A 21,024-nucleotide genomic window follows, 5' to 3' on the forward strand; every position below is an offset into this window, starting at 1 on the left:
TCTTCCTCTAGCTTGTGATTTATACTCTCTCACATATTGCATCAGATCTATACTTTTTAAATCAACTCCTCTTCTTTCCTCACATGCTTAGTTATCTTTCTCTTGTTATCCCAGTTTGCATGAGAAGCATAATTTGTAAATATTATGATCAAGGTCTTTCACCGCCACCAGATCATGCCCCTGAAATTTGGTGCAAAACTGTTGGGGTTTTGACACATTTATTTGCACTTCAAAAGTACAACATAGATTCTATGAGATTTACTGCATCTTTGCAAACTGTTGAAAAAAGTCAGGTCCTACAGTTAGGCAAGAAAAACCAAATGCACAGATATAGTATAGGTCTGTGGTGGCGAACCTATGGCACACGTGCCCCAGGTGGCACTCAGAGCCCCCTCTGTGGGGACGCGTGCCATCGCCTCAGTCCTAGGCCTTTAGCTGGGTTTTATAAAACATTTTCGCTTTAGGCCTCCACCGCCTTGTGCAAAAAAAAAAGGTTCAATCAATCAATCTCAACTTTTCACGGGGAAAAAAAAGATCTCGCAAAGTTGGAATTGATTGAACTTTTTAGTCCCACCCAGTCTGCCGTTACCATTGCAGCCACGCCCACCCAATGGGCCATGCCCACCCAATGGGCCACGACGACCTGGCATCCAACGATATATAAGTGGGTTTTGGGTTGCAGTTTGTGCACTTGGTTTCTAAAAGGTTCGTCATCACTGGTATAGGTGGTTCCTTGCTCAACAGTAGTAATTGTGAGAGGGATCTCGGAGTCTTAATTGACAAACATTGAAATATGAACCAGCGGTGTGCTGCAGCTGCCAAAAAAGCCAACACAGTGCTAGGCTGCATTAACCAAGGAATAGAATCAAGATCATGTGTTAATACCACTTTACAATGCCTTGGTAAGGCTACACTTGGAATACTGCATCCAGTTTTGGTCACCACAATGTAAAAAAGATGTTGAGACTCTAGAAAGAGTACAGAAAAGACAACAAAGGTGATCGGGGACTGTAGGCTAACTAAAACATAAGGAACGGTTGCTGGAATTGGGTATGTCTAGTTTACTGAAGAGAAGGAGAGGTGACATGATAGCTGTATTCCAATATCTCAGTAGCTGCCACAAAGAAGAGGGAGTCAAGCTATTCTCCAAAGCTCCTGAAGGCAGGACAAGAAGCAACAGATGGAAACTAAACAAAGTGAGAAGCAACCTAGAACTAAGGAGAAATTTCCTGACAGAACAATTTATCAGTCCTGTGAATGCTCCAACACTGGAAGTTTTTAAGAAGAGACTGGACAGCCATTTGTCTGAAATGTTATAGGGTTTCCTGCCTGAGCAGGAGGTTGGACTAGATGACCTCCAAGGTCCCTTCCAACTTATTATTGATGTTATTATTTTGCATGAACAAAACTGAAAATGCTGGCTGTACAACATCACCATACTCATTATCTGCCCGTCTTCCAAACCTGGAAGAAAAATGGTACTACTTGGAAAAAACAAAAACTATATACCCAAATAATTGTATATGCACTCCTGGTCACTCATCTTATGGTTTAGAGCAGGGGTGTCAAACTCAATTTCATTGAGGGCCGCATCAGCATTGCGGTTGCCCTCAGGGGCCTGGGTGGGCGTGGCCTACTGGGTGGGCGTGGCTAAAGTGCGTATGGCCTACTGGGTGGGCGTGGCCAGCTCTACATCGTTTGCATCAAGGGTGCCTATGGGGGCCTGGGCAGGAGTGGGACAGATCTCAGGGTCTCTGGCAGGAGGAGGATCTCTGGGACAGGGCCAAGGCAGTGGGGGCCATTCCCTCACTGTTTCCAGGATGGCTTCGCGGGCCACATGAAACCACTTCACGGGCCGGATCTGGCCCCCGGGCCTTGTGTTTGACATGTCTGGTTTAGAGTATCTTGCTAGATTCTTTTTCATAACTGTTTTAAGTCAGGTTTTTAATTCCTCTAGCATAACAGCATGTTCTGTTATCTGAATAATTACATCTGAACTTAAACCAGAAAAAATAGCATGAAGGAATTAAAACATGCTGATGCTAATTTGGATGTTTCATACTATTTTGAAATAGTTTCAGTTTATTTACCTATCAATTTATGGAACCACATGTCACTGTTCATAGAGTTATTTATTAATTTTGAACATGTGAACAATAATATAGATTTTCAATCTAATTTTAGTATTCAAGTGAAATATAGCCCTTAGATATTGAGTGTCTTATTTAAATTGTGTTCATCCCAGAATTCTATTTAACACTTTTTAAATTTTTGGCTGAAAGTAATGATTTCCCAGGTAATGTGTTCTTTATGTAGTTCTTAATACTCTTCTAGACTGTTAGATCCTACCTCATGGGACAGAGAAGGCGGAATTGAAGTGTTACCCATAGATTTTGAGGATGACTAAGGAATGAGCTAAAAAAGAAATTCCACATAAATTACATAAGAGTTCAGATTGGTTGACTCTATTCATGTTAAGTTTGTGCCTTGTCTTGTTTTATAAATTTTACAGTCACCTTGGATCAAAATTTCCATTTTGAGCCAAGTTAATAGCTTGAGGAATTAGCATTGACAAGTACCTTTTGCATAGCAGAAAAATACATGCAGAGAGAAACAATAAAGTAATAATGTGAATTATCTTTGTAGAAAAAAATGTTTGAATGAAAGAAAAGAAAATATTCAGGAAGTTCCATTAGCCTGTTCTTAGTTTACTTATCTAGTATATCGTCCTATATGTCTGAAAGTTATGTGAACTTGAAAATAAACACAAACATTAAATATAAAACACACACATGCACACGCATACATATACATACATACATATATACATACATACATTCATTTGAAAAACCTCAGACTTTAAAATAACTTTACAGATTCCAGGCTATTTTACAGTATTAAATCTCCAAGGGAACTCGTTGAAGTGTCTTAGGTTGCTCAGATTTCAGTAATGCTGATTCAGTATATTCTAATTATGTGTTCTAATGCTGATTTTATGTGGCAGAACCGAGCTGGGTCGTCAAAAGCTTCACACCCAGGATTTATTTTACCAACTGGAAAGAGCAAATGAAAAGGTTATTGAGGTAAGTTCAATAATATCATCTGAATGTTATGCTTCAGCTATAAGGACAGTTCTATTTGAATACTACTGTCACTTTGATTGAAGCTGTTCTGACCCAGAGATACATATTCTTTTTCTGATCTCACACATTGGAAAAAATGTTAGAAATGGCTAGTATTTTACTGCTGTTTAAACATTAAAATGTGGTGAATTGTGTATCCTGGATGAAGACTTTTTTTTTTACTAACATCTGTAATTTATCCTTTCATCGTGTTGCATTACATTTTTTCTGAAATTGCAGACAGAAATGTAAGTTTCATTTTCATTTAAATTTCCATTTTTCTGCAGTTATAGACTGTAATTATTACATTAACCATCTGCTAAAAAAATAAAAAGTTAATTCTTTATCCTGATAAAAATAAAACTACCTTATGAACAACAAAAGCCTCCTAATTCCTTCTGTGCTGCCTCCTGGAAATGGAGGGGTGTTTCTGCCAAGTGATTATAATCCCATAAGAGTTCCCAAGGCATGAAGCTCATCTCACCAAAAGCTAGCAGGCATCTGCATTCAGCAGCAATAGAGGAAGATGCTTGGAGGCACAGGATCACTTTAGTGGCAATAGCAAAGCCATCATTTTCTACTATATTTATTAAGAAAACCATATTTTATTTATTTTATTTTAATCCCATTTATATCCCACCCTTCTCCGAAGACTCAGGGCGGCTTACAATTTAAAGCACAAATCAATGTGCTTAGCAATAGCCGTCATTCTATGTATATGCCTGCTTATTAGGGCTTCCCACCCTAATATGAATGTCTTAGACATCAGTGAACTGAAATAGATTGCAATTGAACATTTTTCAGTCAGAAGATAACAGTTTTTATGTCAATCTCCCAAGTAGACCAGTTAAAATAACAAGATGAGCAAAATCTTTATTGAAGTTTACAGTAACAGCTTTCCAAATTGAGTTGATGCTGCATAGAGCAACTTTATTTTTCAAAGTTCATTTGCAATTTCTGTGACAAATTTTACATTTGTAATAAGTGATTTCATTTATACAGAGCGAAAAAATAATGAGGGAATATCAAGAAAAAGTCAACAGACTTCAAAATCGACTAAATCAGGCAGAAGAGAGGGCAACTACAGCATCTCAACAGGTATCTAAACTGATCCACTTAAATGAATAAAGAGCTCGGTCTTTATTTTTTAAAAAAGAGAAATATACTTTATGGAACAATGGTTACTGCAGCTGTTAAAATCAGTGCATGTATTGTATGCATATATGCATGATAAGGCCTTACAGATACAATTTTTGTACTTCCATTGATTTCACCTTTTTTATTAGTTTTTCTGTTATATTGAAATAAAGAGAACATTTTAAAATGGATGTTTATATAGAACTAGAAGATATACTAAAAGGAAATATCTGTCTAGAAACTGAATAGGTTTGCAGAACTAACATAAAATCATAACTTAAGTCACCATGCAGAAATCTCAACATTAGTACCAAATTATTTGTGAAAATAGGGTTACTTAGTACAACCATTCTTTCAAATCCATCACTTTGAAAGGTAATTTGGTAGGTAAAATATAAGAATGCAATAGAGAAACATTAATACACTGGTCTCTTACAACTGGAGACTTCTGTAATCATTTTCACTTGCAGGATCCGATATGTATCCATAATTCATCATGGGATAAACAGGTAACGCTATTCAGAAGTTGGGTCTTTAACCACTCTAATCACTGTAGCTGATAAAAATTGGAATCCACTTATATCTGAAAGGTCTTACGTTCCTCAGAAAGTAATTCCCTCCTCTCACACAAGTAGCTTACTTAAGAAGCTCTCTTAAGTAAGCTACTGTATTAACAAATTTGCAGGTCAGAGAACATTTAGTGTGTTCATAATAATGGTGGCCGAGGAAAAAATTCTCAATTTTATATAGGAAGAAAATAATTTCTGTAACTTATGTCTATTTCAGGTTGTATTGTCATCTAATTTGTTTAAAAGGACCCAGTGAAGAAAGGAACTAATCATTGTATGTTTAATTACAGCTCAGCGCCATAACATTGCAGAAGAAAAAGGCTGCCTACTTGATAGACCAAAAAGAAATGTAAATATGTCCTTTCATAGTCTTTAAGTACAGGTTGCCGAAGAAAAGTACATTTGGAGCCTTAGAATGTATCATGTAAAATGCCATATCTTTTCCAGATACTTCATTGCTTTATAAAACAAATGTATTTTTTTCTATTCACAACAAACATTAAACAGACAGCTGAGAAAATATGTAAAAAAAAACCTCTACAAAGTTGTTTTGAAAATTAGACTTGTATACTGTTGAATTGGATTTTTCTAATCTATACAATTGATTTACTAGTTATTTAACTTTCAGTTTTTGAGTGTTCTATCTATCCATTCATCCAATATTGCTGAATTGCTGCTTAGCATCAATGTCCCTTACCTGTTTGAAAAGTAGACAGACTTGGTATATTAGATATACAATTAACAATGCTATTCTTACTCAGCATTTAAATTACTGTAAAAGTAGAAATTTCATTTATAGCAATTGTTCAGCTGTCCATAACAATATTTAGAATGTTATCACATTGTCATATGGACTAAATTATTTATATTATCTTGGAACGTCCATGATTTCTCAAGATAGAAAAGTCTAATGTATATCTGAAACTCCTTTGGTTACGTACAAGGAATACATGAAAAAAGTATTTTGTTTAGAGCTAGATAAAATGTCAGACCATGCAATGCTCAGAGAAATTGCAAAAAAAACCACGAGTTACATCTTGACTCTATAGGCATCAGTTAGCATACTAAATGTTCATGACAGTACAATTAGAAAAAGACTGAACAAGAATGGTTTGTTTGGAAAGGTTGTCAGGAGAAGGCCTCTTCACACTAAAAAGAACATGGCAGCACGACTTAGGTTTGCAAAGTTGCATCTGAACAAATGACAAGACTTCTGGAACGCTGTTCTTTGGACAGACCAGTCCAAAGTGGAGATGTTTGACCATAATGCAAGTGCCACATTTGGCAAAAACCAAATACTCCATATCAGCACAAACATCTCATAACAACCATCAAGCGTGGTGCAAGGGTGATGATTTCAGCTTGTTTTTCTAGCCATAAAACCTGGGCATCTTGTAGTCATTGAGTTGACCATGAACTCTGAATACCAAGTATTCTAAGTTAAATGTGAGGCCCACTTTCTGACAGTTAAAGCTTGTCTGACATTAGATCATGCAACAGGACAATAATTCCAAGCACACCAGCAAATCTACAACAGAATGGCTAAAAAAGAAAAAAAGCAGGGTATTGCAATGGCCCAGTCAAGTCCAGACCTCAACCAAGTGCAGTGCTGTAGTAGGACCTCAAGAGAGCTGTGCATAAACATGCCCACAAATCTCAATGAACTAAAGCAATGGTGTAAAGAAAAGTGGGACAAAATTCCTCCACAATGATGTAAGTCATGCAGAAAACAATTACCCCAAGTTATTGCTACTACAGGTGGTTTTACAAGCTATTGAATCATGAGGTGTATTTAGTTTTTCACACATGCCTTCCATTTTGGCTTTCTTTTTGAGAAATAAATTATACCATGGTGTAATAAGTCCTGTTTTGTTGTTCATTTGAGGTTGTATTTAACTACATGCTAAGGATCAGATGATTTTTATTATGTCCTGATACATAAAAGTATAGAATTCAAAGAGGGTGTTCTTTCTTTCTCATATGACTGTATGTACCTGTAACAGGTGAGCTACATTGTTTTCTAATCCTTGAAAACATTAGTAATGGCAATTAGTCATAGGCCAACCAAGCAGTGATCTCATTCCAGCAACACTGAAAAAACCATCTTTGTATTTGACTTGAAGTTTAAAAACTCAGTATAAGGGCTTCAAAATATAGTATAGTTCAGGAACAAACATGCAATATATCTTTTGCCTTTGCAACCTAACCTGAAACCCCTCCAGTTTATCACTGCAATCCAGTGTATGCACAGGAGCAAAATCCAACTCATTTCTCTTGGCCTGAATGGGCATGAATGGAAGTTAACCCTATCAATTCTGTATACTTTAGAATATAATGTAACTTTTCATTTTATTGTTTGCCATCTGATTAAAAAAGAATATATTGTTGTCAAACTCAAGATATCACACTAGAACACTTAAGTGTATTGCAAAATGTACAGCATTTATTCACATACAGACAAAGGCACAATTCTACTAAATATTTTAACAAAAAATACAGCCATCTTCAACTAGGTCTTTATAAATACTTCAAAAGGGGAGGAAAATAAATACAGGATTGGGCCATGTAATATAAAATAGTCATCTCTACATATACTTTATTTCTATTTGTTTTATCATCATGCACCTGTTTTCAAATTGGAGCAAAATGGACACCAAAGCTAGGCACATGGTGAAAAAATCCTCTGTACAAGGTTTTACAAATGTAGTAAGATCTTTTTACCCAATTTACGTAAAATAATCAAGATTTTGTACATATGAGACATACATTATCTTTCATTAGTTTAGACTGGCACATGTTTGTGTGGGTGTCTGGAAACGACAGCATTCCAGTCAATATTACTAAAATGTTTATTACCCTATATTTCAATGTAGTACACCAAGATTTCTTGGGCAATCTGCATAAAATGTGGAGCTAACAAGAAATCTCCATTGTTATCAACAAAATGAATGTAGTGGTAGTAAAGAATATGGTTTTATTTATACATTTTCATGTACTGAGTGTTAAATATGGTATGAAACAGCTGGTCATACTGATTTTACCTACTTCTGTAGTTGGAAGTTGGGGGTAAGGGAAAAAATTATTTTTTCTTCTTTTGCTATTAATTTTTGGTTCAGCATTAATCAAAACATCAGAAAGCTTATTAACCTAAATACGGTGGGGAAAACAGATAAGGCATTCTTTCTGCACAAATGCTAACATTCCTAATAGTGCAAATGTAATCTGATACCTCTTTCAAAATTGATCATAACATTGAATAATGTTTATTTAACATCAAATTTACTTCTTCTATGGCTTGATGAAAAACTCCCTGTTGGGCAGGTTAACCAATATTATTTCACTTAAACCTCACCTCAAACACTTATTGTATTAAATAATCAATTAATCACATCCCTCTTATATTTGACAAGAATATGCCTGCTTTTAAAGCAGCAAACCTTGCTATATACCTGTAATATATGGGTAGTTTAATCCAAAGCAAGAAAGCCGTGTATATATATCTTTCTTTCCAGTTGCTTTCTAAAATGGCATTTTAAAATGTTTAGAATTTAAAATCTTAACCTGCTTGTTAATTCTATCCATCCTGACTCAAAGGCTATGCATGGACTACTCTAATACAGCGCTCTCTGTAGGAAGGAGATGGGGAATGTTTTTTTCTTTTAAATTTGAATAATTTTCTTGACAATGAAGCAAGCTGCCAAAAATAATACCTGCCTATATAAACTTATGTTAAAGCATTGGAACTCCAGTGTACCAATAGCCACCACTGGAATTACAGCTATTATATACACACTGAGACTAAGATCAGAAAATGATGATCTGATGAAATGTGACCATTTCACAACCTCCTCATTGTTCATGCATGAGTCCCATTTCAGTTTCCCATTCAGTTCTAACCACAGCATCCCAGGATATCTGAATTTGATAGGCCAAGTTAAATAATGGCCTTTCAAAGACTGTATTTTTGTTTATTGAAGCCAATTACTCATATATTAAACTATGATTAGCACTAAGCTAAATACTGAAGGTGGAAGCAAAAGATAAGTGAGGGGACAACTGAATTTGTAGCTTATCATAGCTACAATAATCGGGATTGTTACCACTGCTTTAGAAGTAAATGGGGATATGTTCTGAGGCATGTTCCCAAGTTATAGAATCAATGGATCAGTAATTTGGAATTCATGGGATCACGTACAATATTTCTCTAGCCAAAAATTAGGACTGTAAGAAAACTGTACTTTATAAACCTCCTCAAATACAATGTTATTATTGATGAACAGTGACTTGCATAGCAAGATGAAACAGTAGCACTCTAGTTTTCTGCTGAAACCTCTGGAAGACTTGAGTCAAATTGCAAGGTTCCAACATTTGTTTTACAACGTTGTTTTACTTGTAGTAAGTAAAAACTAATGATGAGTTGCCAAAACAAAATACCTACTGCTCCTTACATTTCTTGTAACTTCATTATCTCTGATATTGTTTATATCCAAGTTGAGTCCCAAAAGTTGTAATAGTCTAAAACTACCTTTGTGTCTTACAAATGCACTCTGCTGAGTACACAAAATAGACTTAATAATCTGTTCACTTATTATTGCTGATGGCTTTTTCTCTCTAGTTATTGCAGTTTTAATGATGTAATCAAAACACTTGTCAAATCTAATCCATATCATGAAGTCTTGTTGTTAAATTGGTTTGAATGTAAAGCACTACTCGCATCTTATTGCCTTACCATTTTTTTCAAAAAATATACATATATATTTATTACATCCTTCTTTTTGTATTTAAAGTAACCCTTATGTGTTAGAAACTTGCATATCCCAACACATAATATTAGTGCATATAAAGAAAGGCTGATGACTACTGCCTTTGGAAATACAGTCATATCTTCATGGCAAACTTCAAACATTTGTCTGCCATTGCTTCTCCCAAGTCTGATGATATGCTAAGAATTTTTCTATTGCAAAAATTCTCCCCCGTTATAGATTTACAATTTGCAGTATATATCAGGGGTGTGGGTGTGTAGGAGAAACAAGACAGCCAACCCTGTTTTGCCACAGAGACACATTTAAATCTATCTCATTTGAATTGTCTTTGTATTTCACATGGCAGGTGTGAGCAGAATACAGCAAGCTTACAAACCTTTCTTTCAAAACGAGATCAAGTACTTTAAGACATAGGTACCCCTTCCCTTAATTTGAGAGAAGTAAATATTTTTCCTTAATTCTTTGTCTGGGTCCCTTCAGAATAGCACTGTATATATGCTGCAGTTACTGTTTCTATTCGGGGCAGCTTGGATGTACCCCTTAGGGTATCTAGCTGTCGTGCAAATTCTTCTTACCTGCTTAAAAAATTTTGTCTAAAAACATTTGGAGTTAACAAAGGTTACAGCTGCCAAAATTCCCCTGAATTCTAATACAGCAAAAAAAAAAACAGACTAGGATTTACTCTTAAGCACAGCCTGAGGAGAGTGGACCAGATTAGGATAAGCAGTGCACCAAAATTTAATTCATTACTCTTCTTACATATTAACAGCTTGTGCTTTTCAGGGACGGGAAAAGAAAAACTTCAGTGCTATCTGCATAAATTAGGGTCTACCCACACAATCCAATTAATTTATCCTTTTTAAAATGAGCATTCAGCATATTAATCAACTGGAAAACAATATTATTTTCTCAGATTTCTTTGAGACAATTGCAAATAATGTTCACAACTCACAGTCATGAGAATGGTGGAGGAAATACTCGTACTCAAGTGCACGTAAACAACTTTCTACAGCCTAGGGAAAATGTGTTCATTCTTGATAGATCTTGTAGTTGTAATTAAAACTCTTTTGTCCCACCAATAAATAGAAAAGAGTAGCTGCTACTTTTTTTATCCAGGCTGGAGCTTCACTGGTTCCAGTGCGGCTATTCTGTATGACTCTCCAGTCAAGAGGCAAGAATACTTCTCCTAATAAAATCTGTCCTTCTAGGGAGAGAGCTATTTGATCCCAGCCTGCATTTCTTTTCAGACATCTCAGTTTCTGAATCACTCATCTCTGCATCCGGGGCATATCCGTCATTCTCACTGTCCACTTTTAAGTTGCTTTTTGCTCTATCTTTAGGGGAAACTTGTCCGAGGGCCGAGTAAGAGAAATTAGAGTTTGGGCGGCATGCCTCCTCCTGCCCCTCTCCCTGCTGTTGCCTTTCTCCTTTCTTTGGAATTCGGAATCCTCCCCAATTTTTCACAGGGCTTCTGGGTGTTGTAGGCACTTTAACTGGACTCGGGTTATAATTTATTCTGAAAAAGGATCCATTGCATTTAGGCACCATATCTCTCCGGATTCCGGGTGCCGATCTGCCACTTGGGTGGTTCACGGCCCTTTTATTTTCTAACTGCCTCTGAAAGGATTCATTTGACTTCAGGGGCTTGTAGTTATGTTTGGGAGGTTTCTCCTTCAGTCCTACCTTTGTCATGTCACAATGAGAATGATTGTCTCTTTTCTTGTGGTCTTCTGTTACAATCCCATTCTTCTGTTGTGCTGCTCCAAGTTGTGCTTCTGCAAAGGTTTTTTCAAAACTTAAAAAGCTACCAGAAGAAGTAAGCCCCTCCCTTTGGCTGGGCTGCTTCAGCAATGGTTTGTTATTGTGCCTAGAATTTCTCCTCATTTGCTCTCTCTTCTCTGTTTTTTTCAGTGAATGACTTAACGACATGCCCATTTGTTTTCGGAAGAAAGCTGAATGCCATTTCAAATCCTCTATCTTAGGTGCATCTGGGCCCAATGGTGAACTGTTGAAGAGCACCAAATTTTCCATCGAAGAGAAAGAGGAAGGCATACCTGGAGAGACACCAATAAAATGTGTTAAAGTTGTTCTAAAATTTGGGGGAAAACATCAATATCTTTAATATTTGCCTTCTAACATCAAGAGAAACCTAAATTTCCAATTAACTGGTATGGTTAGTAATGGTGGAGATTCCATGATGTCTGAAGTGGGAGGAAAAAAAATTAATCTCACTAGTTACTACATTTGGCATCAGAGTCCAGTTACAATACCAAGTGCTACTAAAGTTGACAGTAACATCTTTAAGCTCAACACAATGGGGTAATTCAGTCAAATTTCCTTAAACTTCATTCATATTAAAAGTATACAGAATATGATCTTAAGTATGGTTATATGAAAGTAAGGAACTATCAAACACATAGTTTACTAGGAGGAGTATATTCTCCAAGCAGAAACAGCAAATATTACACAACTTTTAAAACATATTTATCCCTACAGGAACTTCCTTCAGTCAAATAATGATTTTCATTTTAATAATTTACTTAGTTTTTAAAATGTTAATGTGCCCTAAATAAAGTACAAGTGTTAATTTGCCAAAATTAAAGCAAGGAAAATTGTAGAAGCTATTTATATCATTCTCAGAGTAAGCAATGTGTGTGGAATTTTTTAATTGAAAGGGGGAGAAAGATCCTATTGGTCACCTTCAAAACAAGGTGGCTGCTCTTTTCCCCCAACCAGCTTATTTTTACAGAAATTGTTTCAGTTTCGGTTTTTTCAAAAATGCTCCTCCTACATAGTGAAAAAAAAATGTCCCATTTGACCAAACTTTATAAATCATATATTTGGCTGATATAAGGATGCTATTTTAACACATCTTGTAATAATAAATTGTGATTAACCTACTACAGAGATGAGGAACCTTTTAGAGACCGAGTGCCCAAAACCCGCCCTGCCTGCCTGTCCACTCCGTCACCTACCCCTGCTCCGCCCCCACCTGCTTGCAGGGCCACCCACTGCCTCCACAGCCTGCTGATCACCCAGGCGGCCCTGCAGCACCATGGCGGCCCACCCGCGCCCAGCAGCAGCAGCTAAGTGGATTGGGGCGCGAAGAAGTAGCCTTGTCCCTGCTACCTGGCTGCCATGTCCTTGGCTGCACTGCTGTGCATGGGGGTGATCTCCAGGGGGGCTACTGGGGAGGCGGAGCTGGGGCAACAGCACGCGTGCCCACAAAGAGGGCTCTGAGTGCCGCCTCTGGCACGTATGCCATGGGTTCAACACCACTGACCTACTACATTCCTAAAAATCATAAAACTAAGTTAAGTTTTGAAGTGCATCAATTAAAATTCAACATTGCCTTAGCTTGGACTACGGAGCACAAATATATTTTTCATAGCTTTATTATATTGTCATTTATCTTATAATGAGAAATGTTAAACTGAATTAATACAAGCTTTATTAAGATGCAAATATGAAATAACTAAACAAAATTTAGAACCTTATCCTGTGCTAAAGTAATATAATATAAGAGGATGAAGTATGACACTATCCTCTAGGTTTCTGACCAACATGTGTTAAGAAAATTTCTACTCTTCATTAGCAAACTTTTTGCAATCAAAAATTCTGAAAAAATGAAGTGTAGAGTTGTATGAAATCTTCTACTAATATTCAAATGCATACTATATGTACACAAACACTTGCAGGCTATCAAGTTGTCCGCAAATTTCTGGGTCTGAATATATTCACTGCCAGTCTTCCCAGAATACATGCTCTTTGAAGAAATAAGGTTCCCAAATCCTGCTTCACATAATGGAATTATACTAAATTAGAATTTGCTAAGTGAAGTAATATTGTTGCATGGATGTGAGAAGTGGCAACTTGGAGGTATTAAAACTTTCAAAAGGAAGCAAAAATAAGAAATGAGACTATAAAACAGCAGCAAACTATCTCAACAACCATAATAACAATACTGTATTTTTGTAAATATTTGCAATGGCTATACTTTTAGAGAGTTCTTTTCCAAGGATATAAAAATATAAATCAATAAATTCCTTAAAGTGGCAGCAAAGATAATCTATGCAATCTTTTTACAACTGAGGGCAGAAAACTGGGTAGGGAGAAAATAGTTTTGAATTAATTAAAATTTAATGTATGTACTTAAAGACAATCAAATCAAAATTTTATTATGGTCACAGGCTAGCATAAAGAAAATTAATGTTATTATTTCCCTTTTATTTGTTCTTTGATATCAAGAAGGGCCACAAAACACGAGCATTACAGCATTAATTTTAATTTCAGATCATTTGACAGTGTTGTTCCAATGCCATTCTCTGAAAAATAAAGAGAAAATTACAAAACTTACCTGAAGTTCTTTCATGTTCTACAAGATTTGTATAAAGATTAAATATCTGTTCCTGGACTTTGCAAACAGATCTTTTGATTTTTTCCCGTCGGGTCACCATGTAAGTGAGGTTCCGTACCTAGAAACATTGAAAATACTGCTAATATGAAGAATGCATAAAGGAAGTTTAAGATTATTTTGAAGTTGTTTTTAAAAAATAGTGGCTCATCTGGAAACCTCTTTATAGTGAGACAAAGAAAAAAAATTGAAGTAAAGAAGCATCTTGGATGAAAAGTGAAACATTTTCAAGGAAAAAAAAACAAGGAATTCCAGTTGTCTTTTGAAAAGTACCTCTAGGATAACCATGACCAGATAACTGAGAATCTCCATACATCTCGGGGGGGGGGGGAATTCTTTATTAAAAGTATTAAAAAGAAAAATAATTTGGATAGAAAACCTTAAAGACAGCATTAATGGCCTTCTTCTAAAAATGGTATCTTATGAATTCAGCCCTTTCAGTCTGGAGCCTCCCTAATTGCACATATCTTTAAAGTTACTCAATAGTAAAGAGAAAGCATAAACACAGAAAAAAGAGATTTTACTTTCTGTATTTCAGTCTGAAGACCTAACATCAAAAAAAGCTCTTCCTGAAAGCAGGTGTGTAGTATTCAGATTCATAGCTGGAAACTTGTTTTGGACCTGGCATAGATATCCTCATTCTACCTACCAGCTGAAACCTTAAAGAAACTGCAAATTTTTCTGGTGTCAACACTGTAATCAGGAGTTAAGGAGATCTACAGGAACAATAAGCATGCCTGTACCACATCCAAAGCACCTTCTTGTTTGAATAATGCACACCTCTACGATCAGCAATCAGCTTTCATACCAATTTCATCTTCTGACCAATGATGAAAGGAAGTTCTCCAGCAAGGCTGAGCAATGATTATCAAAATTTCAGTCACATTCATTCTAATAGCTTCTACTAGCCACAGGAACCCTCAGTGAAGGGAAAGAGTCATGTTTGTAAAAGACTGGAAAGGTACCGTATATACTTGAGTATAAGCCGAATTTTTCAGCCCACTTTTTGGGCTGAAAAATTCCACTTCGGCTTATACTCCAGTCAACAAAAATACTTACCGAGGACTTGTGCGCGGCCGAGGCTTTGGTGCTTCCGGGATCGCGCGCACCTCTCCCAAGCCACCGCCGGCCGAGACCTGCGCGCGCACCTCCCCAAACCTCCCCAAACGTTGGCAGGTCTCCGTTCCTCCGCGCCCTGCCTGCCTGCTTCTTTCCGCAGCGGAAAGAAGCAGGCAGGCAGGGCGCGGAGGAACGGAGACCTGCCGACGTTTGGGGAGGTTTGGGGAGGCGCCCAAACCTCCCCAAACGTCGGCAGGTCTGCGCGGAGGAACGGAGACCTGGGGAGGTTTGGGGAGGTGCCCAAACCTCCCCAAACGTCGGCAGGTCTGCGCGGAGGAACGGAGACCTGGGGAGGTTTGGGGAGGTGCCCAAACCTCCCCAAACGTCGGCAGGAGGAACGGAGACCTGCCATAATGCACCTAAATTGCACTATCCTTACCATTAGCAGAGAATATCGTATGTTGCATGGGCATAACTAAACCAGGTAACCTAGTCTATGCTCTGTCACTTAATAAAAATGTTACGTTAAAGCCTTGGTTGATGGGTAGTGGAGAAAAGTGTATACAAAGCCCATCTGGTGACAACCGGGTAGACAGAAAACTGCAACTTGAAATCTAAGAGGAGTAAATACGGGAAAGAAGTCAAAGAAGTGGGGAAAACTTAATTGAAGAATGTCATGTATAAATGTGCTTCTTGTCTGTTTTGTTATACAGAAGTGAAAACTATGTATGTTAGGAGAAACATGCAAGATGAATGTAGTGAAAATGGGCTATTGGCAAAATGTGTTCTTAAAATAAGAGATAGGGTAAAGAAAGAAGGATGAAGTGAATTTGTTGATATGAGTAAGAAGACTGAGGAGGTTGTGTTGGGTAGTTGCTGAGATTCTCAAAACAAAAAGTTTAGAAGTTAAATGTACAAATGCCATAACTGCAAACAGCAATGGTACACGTTTAAAAAAACCAATCTCTTATTCCCTATCTATCTGAATGGGACCCATGCTTCTTACATTCCCAGATTGAAGTCCAAACAGAAGCACATGCATGGATCAGATTATCAAATGCACAGAACATATAAAGTTACTTTAATCAACACGAGCATAAGGAATGTTACATTTAGTTCAGTGTTCTACCCCTTTCAAGAACACAGTAACTTACCCTCTCCAAATCTTGCCGGAGGTGAGTGAAAAGCTGTAGTCGCCTGAACAGAACGTCCTGTTCCCGTTTGGCTAGATTGTCCTCTTCATCTTTCTTTGGGGTAATCAAAGGTTTGTTGAAATTTGATTTTCTCTTCAGTTTCCAATACTGATAAAGGAATTCTACAGAGTCCTCGGGAAGTTGCAGAGCCTTTGCCACTTCTGAAGCATTAACAAAGGCATAAAACCCATCCTCCAGTTGCTGGAGTTTCTGCTTTCTAATACTGACTCGATGAGCTTCCTCCTGATTTTGAGCCATGCTATCAAATGATTCTAAGTGACCCAGAGAATTATCATGTGCTCCATTCTCATTTTCCTGGCTGGTTAATTCACTGAGGTTTTCCTCATCTGACTTCTTAGTAGAACTGTGTTTTGGACAATAGGATTTGAACTTGACTTCATCGTTGTCAGCCAGAATAGTCTTCATCTCCAAACCACGGTCAAATGCACAAGTGACATGAAAAGCTGTGCGGCAGTTTTTTACTGAACACTGCAGAAAAAATATAAATGTTAAGGATTTAAATATGTAGTAAAGATTGTGAACCCTATGTTAGGGGTCCCCTAGATCCAAACATTGGACATAATAGAATATTAGAACAGCAATTCAGAATTGAGCCTAGAGCCCACATTGGCCAGTGTTATCTGCTCTATAGTCAGGAAACTAAAGCAAGAACAGGAAGTGACAATAGCTGATTCATGAGTTACTATATAATCGTTAAGAGAGTGATAGTTTAACTTATACAGGTAGTAATTGACTTAGGACCAGTTGCTTAGTGACCATTCAGTTATGATGAACTTCCCACTTATGATCCAGCTCCGAAGACCTGACGGCCTCTCCCCGTGACTGTGTTTCAGGCACACAGCCATCTGCAGCATCCCATAATTACATGACCTTCTTTTACAATGGTTTTGCCAAAAACTGGCATTTATTTCTGGTTTTTGGCAAAAAATGATCCATAGAAAACAATTTAACAATCACAGTGTTTGCAGTGTTTACAGTTGTAAGTTGAGGACTACCTGTAATGAATTTGTCCATTACTTTTATTGGTCCTAGCCAATGTCTACCTTTGTCAAACAACCAATATATTATATATAAAAATGATCAAATTACTAATGTAAATACTGTGGTCTAAAGAAATTTTTGCCATAGCATATCATGGTAATATAAGCAAGTATCTCTTGGTTATAACAAACAATATAACCAAGTATTTTTATTTCCCATTCACAAGATACACTGGAGTTGTGTTGGCATAACATAAGGTGATTTATAAATTTAGGATGAAGATCAATATGTTTACTCCCCAACAGTTATGAAAAATATGCAGCACTGTGAATCCATAGCCAGAAAGGAACTGGAATCCGCATCATTTTCTAGGCTTGCTTAGTAGCCATGGAACACAAGAAAATATGTAATTGTTTTAAGGAAGTAGCAAGAGTTGAGACCATATGTACACTGAAACACTTCTCTTGGTTCTTGATTCAAAATGCTGCATATTTCTGTTAATGCCATACTTTACCTACATTAGGATACACTTGTTTTATTAAAATGTGGATAATACCATCATTGGTCTTGTTAGAATATTAGAAATGCCATAGTGACTTTATCAAGACCAGCACACGATTAACAGAAATAAGCTTGATGGTTTAAAAGATCCAGTAACAGATTATTTTAAGCAGCCTGTCTTGATAATTTGAAAATATGGAATGGTTTGAATTTAAAACATTTTGCACACACCTATTTATTGAAACCTCAATTTTTAAAGCAATTATCAAAAGTTACAAAAGGATAAATCACATTCATGATTTACAGGTCTCTCCCTGCTATGTAACTGAAAACTCAGAGAACAAGTACAGGTCTCCTAAAACTTAATATTTATTAATTAATGTACTGGGCATCTATTATATGTCTGTGAATCATATTATGCACATTTAATTTAAACTTCCCTTGAAAGGACATTACTAAACAAAGCCTATGGCAAAGCACTTAAAAATCTGTGCTGACTTCAATGTCAATTCTCTGGCATATCAATGATTTAGACTAGAGCTAGACAGAAAAGCAATGTAGGAGGCAACATGATATAAACACATACAGCAATTCTAACACATATCCTTATCCAGAGCCAAATTATATGTGCTTGGTAGCTATGGGCAATTCACTTAAAAATATTCAGTTTTCTCTGTATGAAAAGACAGGGAATACTTATCAGTTTAATTTGTACATTTTTCTCTGAATAAAAGTTGTGGTCAACCAATGTTTAACTCATAGGTTGCTTAGTGTATACTCTGTAAGCAGGTTAGCTCACTGTTCTGATTAGCAGTACTTTTGTGTTTAGACATAAAATATTAATGTTATAATATCCAAGTGCTGCAAAGCAATTCCTGTGTACTAATACATATTTTATGCAAAAACATAGAATAATTGCTAACTGAACAGTGAATTAAAATGTACAATATTTTTAAAACTATAAATCTATCACAGTAAATAAGACTACCATTCCCTATGTAGGAAGCAGAAGAGCTAAATGGGAGGAGGTAGAATTTATAATAGACCTTCCCATGGTTGTTCATGTCCTACAGTGTTTCCCCAAAAGTAAGGCCTACACCAAAAATAAGACCTCGCTTGATTTGGGGGGGGGCTAATATAAGCCCTACCCCAAAAATAAGCCCTAGCTTGGGGCGAGGCACACCGCCTAAAAATCAAGCTAGGGCAGGTTTGGAGCTTACCATTGCAGTTAGGCCTCTCATGGATCGACACTTGCATCACTGCCCACTTCTTCTGTGGCCGAAGGATTAGCTTCATTCTGCAGCTAAGAATGGAGCTCGGGCCTGCATTTGGCAGTCAAAGGCCTTTCCGGAAGGCCTGTGCAGCCGAGAACTGAGCTATGCATTCAATCTGTAGCTTGGTTCTTGGCTCCACAGGCCTTCTGGAAAGGCCTCTGACGGTGAAATGCAGGCCCAAGCTCCATTCTCAGCTGCAGAAAGAAGCTGCTTCTTCGGCCACAGAAGAAGTGGGCTGGCTGGGCAGGGCTGTTGGTGCTGCCACCATGAGGTGAGTGGAAAAGACATACACACCCCAAAAATAAGACCTGGTGCCTCTTTTGGAAATAATAATAATAATAATAATAATAATAATAATAATAATAATAATAATAATAATAATAATAATAATAATAATAATAATAACAACAACAACAACAACAACAACAACAACAACAACAACAACAACCAACAACAGATCTTATTTTCAGGGACACGGCAATTACTTCCTTAAGAAGACAATTATATAAATTACTAAATGTATGAGAGAGAATGGCAGAGCCAAGGGAAGCAGTCAAGTGAGGAATCAGTTTAGAATCTCCACACAGTCATGAGAGAAGGAAGTCAACCCCCCCTTCAATGCCACTGAACTTTATCTAGTTTTATCCACATGCAAACCATTAGATTTGAGAAGATTCCTGTACATAGGCTTAATAAATCAGTAATTTTGAATCTTTCACTAACTATGCAGACCTGATTGTTTGCACCTGACATTAATTTTCTCAGACTCCCAATCTTTTCCCCCAAAAGCAATGGCAACTATCGTTATGGCAACTAAGCCCCAAGAAAGAGAACTGGCTGACCAAGGAGTAATGGATGCTGTGCTTTGAAGTCAGGATGGACTAGAGAATGAAGTGTGCAATATGACAACGTGAGTGCTTCAACTGGTGCAACAGATGCAGAATCTGGCACAGCCAGCACTACCGATTGCTCTGGCACCAGCAGCAGCTCCAGTAGTCCAAGCAGTGTTGCAAGAAGCCATGAAAAACTTGGAGGTGAATCAAAAAGGATGAAAACTTTCATAGTGCAGTGAGAGCTGTGTATGGGAATTCAAGGTGCACAATTCCCAACTAACTGCTCATGTGTCTTGTGCTGATCTTGCTGTGTCAGCAGCTCACTAGGCATTTTTGATCACTGAAGGCAATGACCTGATTATGGACAATTACCAGACTTCATGGACAACTTCAGTAGGCACTTCAGAGAGCTGATAAAAGGAGTAACAGAAATCAACGATATCCAGAACGTAAACGGGGTAATAGAAGGATTAGACTGTATATATTGTAGCAAAATTCAAATAAATCACTGAAGACTTAACATAAGAACAAAATAGCACTAATTTCTCAATTTAGACAAGGACTGAATGCTCAAATCGGCACTAAGCTCAAATGGCAAGAAGTGACACAAATCTGGACCAAATATGCAACCTTTTCTGTGATCACTGACTCTCATCTGGAAGAGATTCAAAGCCAGTTTGGGCAGCAGATAGAGCTCACTATTCAACCTTCCCCAAATGGATGCCAATGGGACCGAGTTGGGGGGGAGGGAGAAGAACCCATGCAAAAAGGAACAGCAGGGAGAATGGCAACTGCTGAAGAAAGGGGCACAGAGATTTAGCATTCTTTTTAGTGTGGAGAATCTGGGCATATAGTGCCTGACCAGAGCCCCCAGAAGAATGAAAAGCCCTCCTGGCCAGGATGCAGAGTCCAAGCCCAGGGAAACAACAACAGGGCCTCTCTCAAGAGCTTACAGGAGGGTTCAACATATCTAAATCAAGGTATGTCACTCTGTTACTCTGATTTTATCACACAGGCAAGAATATTTGAAAGAGCCACTTGGCTATCCTTGTGCATTAGACAGGGCAATTGGGGGACCTCCCATAGTCACTCATGACTTTCCTAAGTAGACAGCTGTAGAAATCATTAAACTTTCCAGAACAACATTTTGTGAGTTC

The 21,024-nt window shown here is 37.4% G+C and overlaps 2 protein-coding genes across 5 annotated transcripts in view; one reads left to right on the forward strand and one right to left on the reverse strand.

The window, feature by feature from the left end:
• Positions 1–11,698, forward strand: part of SCLT1 (sodium channel and clathrin linker 1) — a 36,172-nt gene extending 24,474 nt beyond the window's left edge. The window contains exons 19-22 of the mRNA XM_081333073.1: positions 3,005–3,083; positions 4,125–4,220; positions 5,119–5,177; positions 11,503–11,698. Coding sequence (XP_081189199.1) covers positions 3,005–3,083; positions 4,125–4,220; positions 5,119–5,177; positions 11,503–11,509 — 241 coding nt within the window. The 3' untranslated portion in view covers positions 11,510–11,698. The remainder of the gene's footprint in view (positions 1–3,004; positions 3,084–4,124; positions 4,221–5,118; positions 5,178–11,502) is intronic.
• JADE1 (jade family PHD finger 1) overlaps positions 1–21,024 on the reverse strand; it is an 89,864-nt gene that overhangs the window by 13,784 nt on the left and 55,056 nt on the right. For 3 of the 4 annotated variants that reach the window (XM_081333072.1, XM_081333070.1, XM_081333071.1), the window contains 3 exons: positions 16,219–16,746; positions 13,949–14,066; positions 7,256–11,645 (listed from right to left, as the gene is read on the reverse strand). In XM_081333072.1, the coding sequence (XP_081189198.1) occupies positions 10,756–11,645; positions 13,949–14,066; positions 16,219–16,746 (1,536 nt within the window). In that variant the 3' untranslated portion in view covers positions 7,256–10,755. Of the gene's footprint in view, positions 1–7,255; positions 11,646–13,948; positions 14,067–16,218; positions 16,747–21,024 lie in introns of those variants that run through there. The other variant, XR_014027143.1, reaches the window with a different exon arrangement.

Source organism: Vipera berus (assembly GCF_964194415.1).
Source record: "Vipera berus genome assembly, chromosome: 7".
NCBI classification, from domain to species: Eukaryota; Metazoa; Chordata; class Lepidosauria; order Squamata; family Viperidae; genus Vipera; species Vipera berus.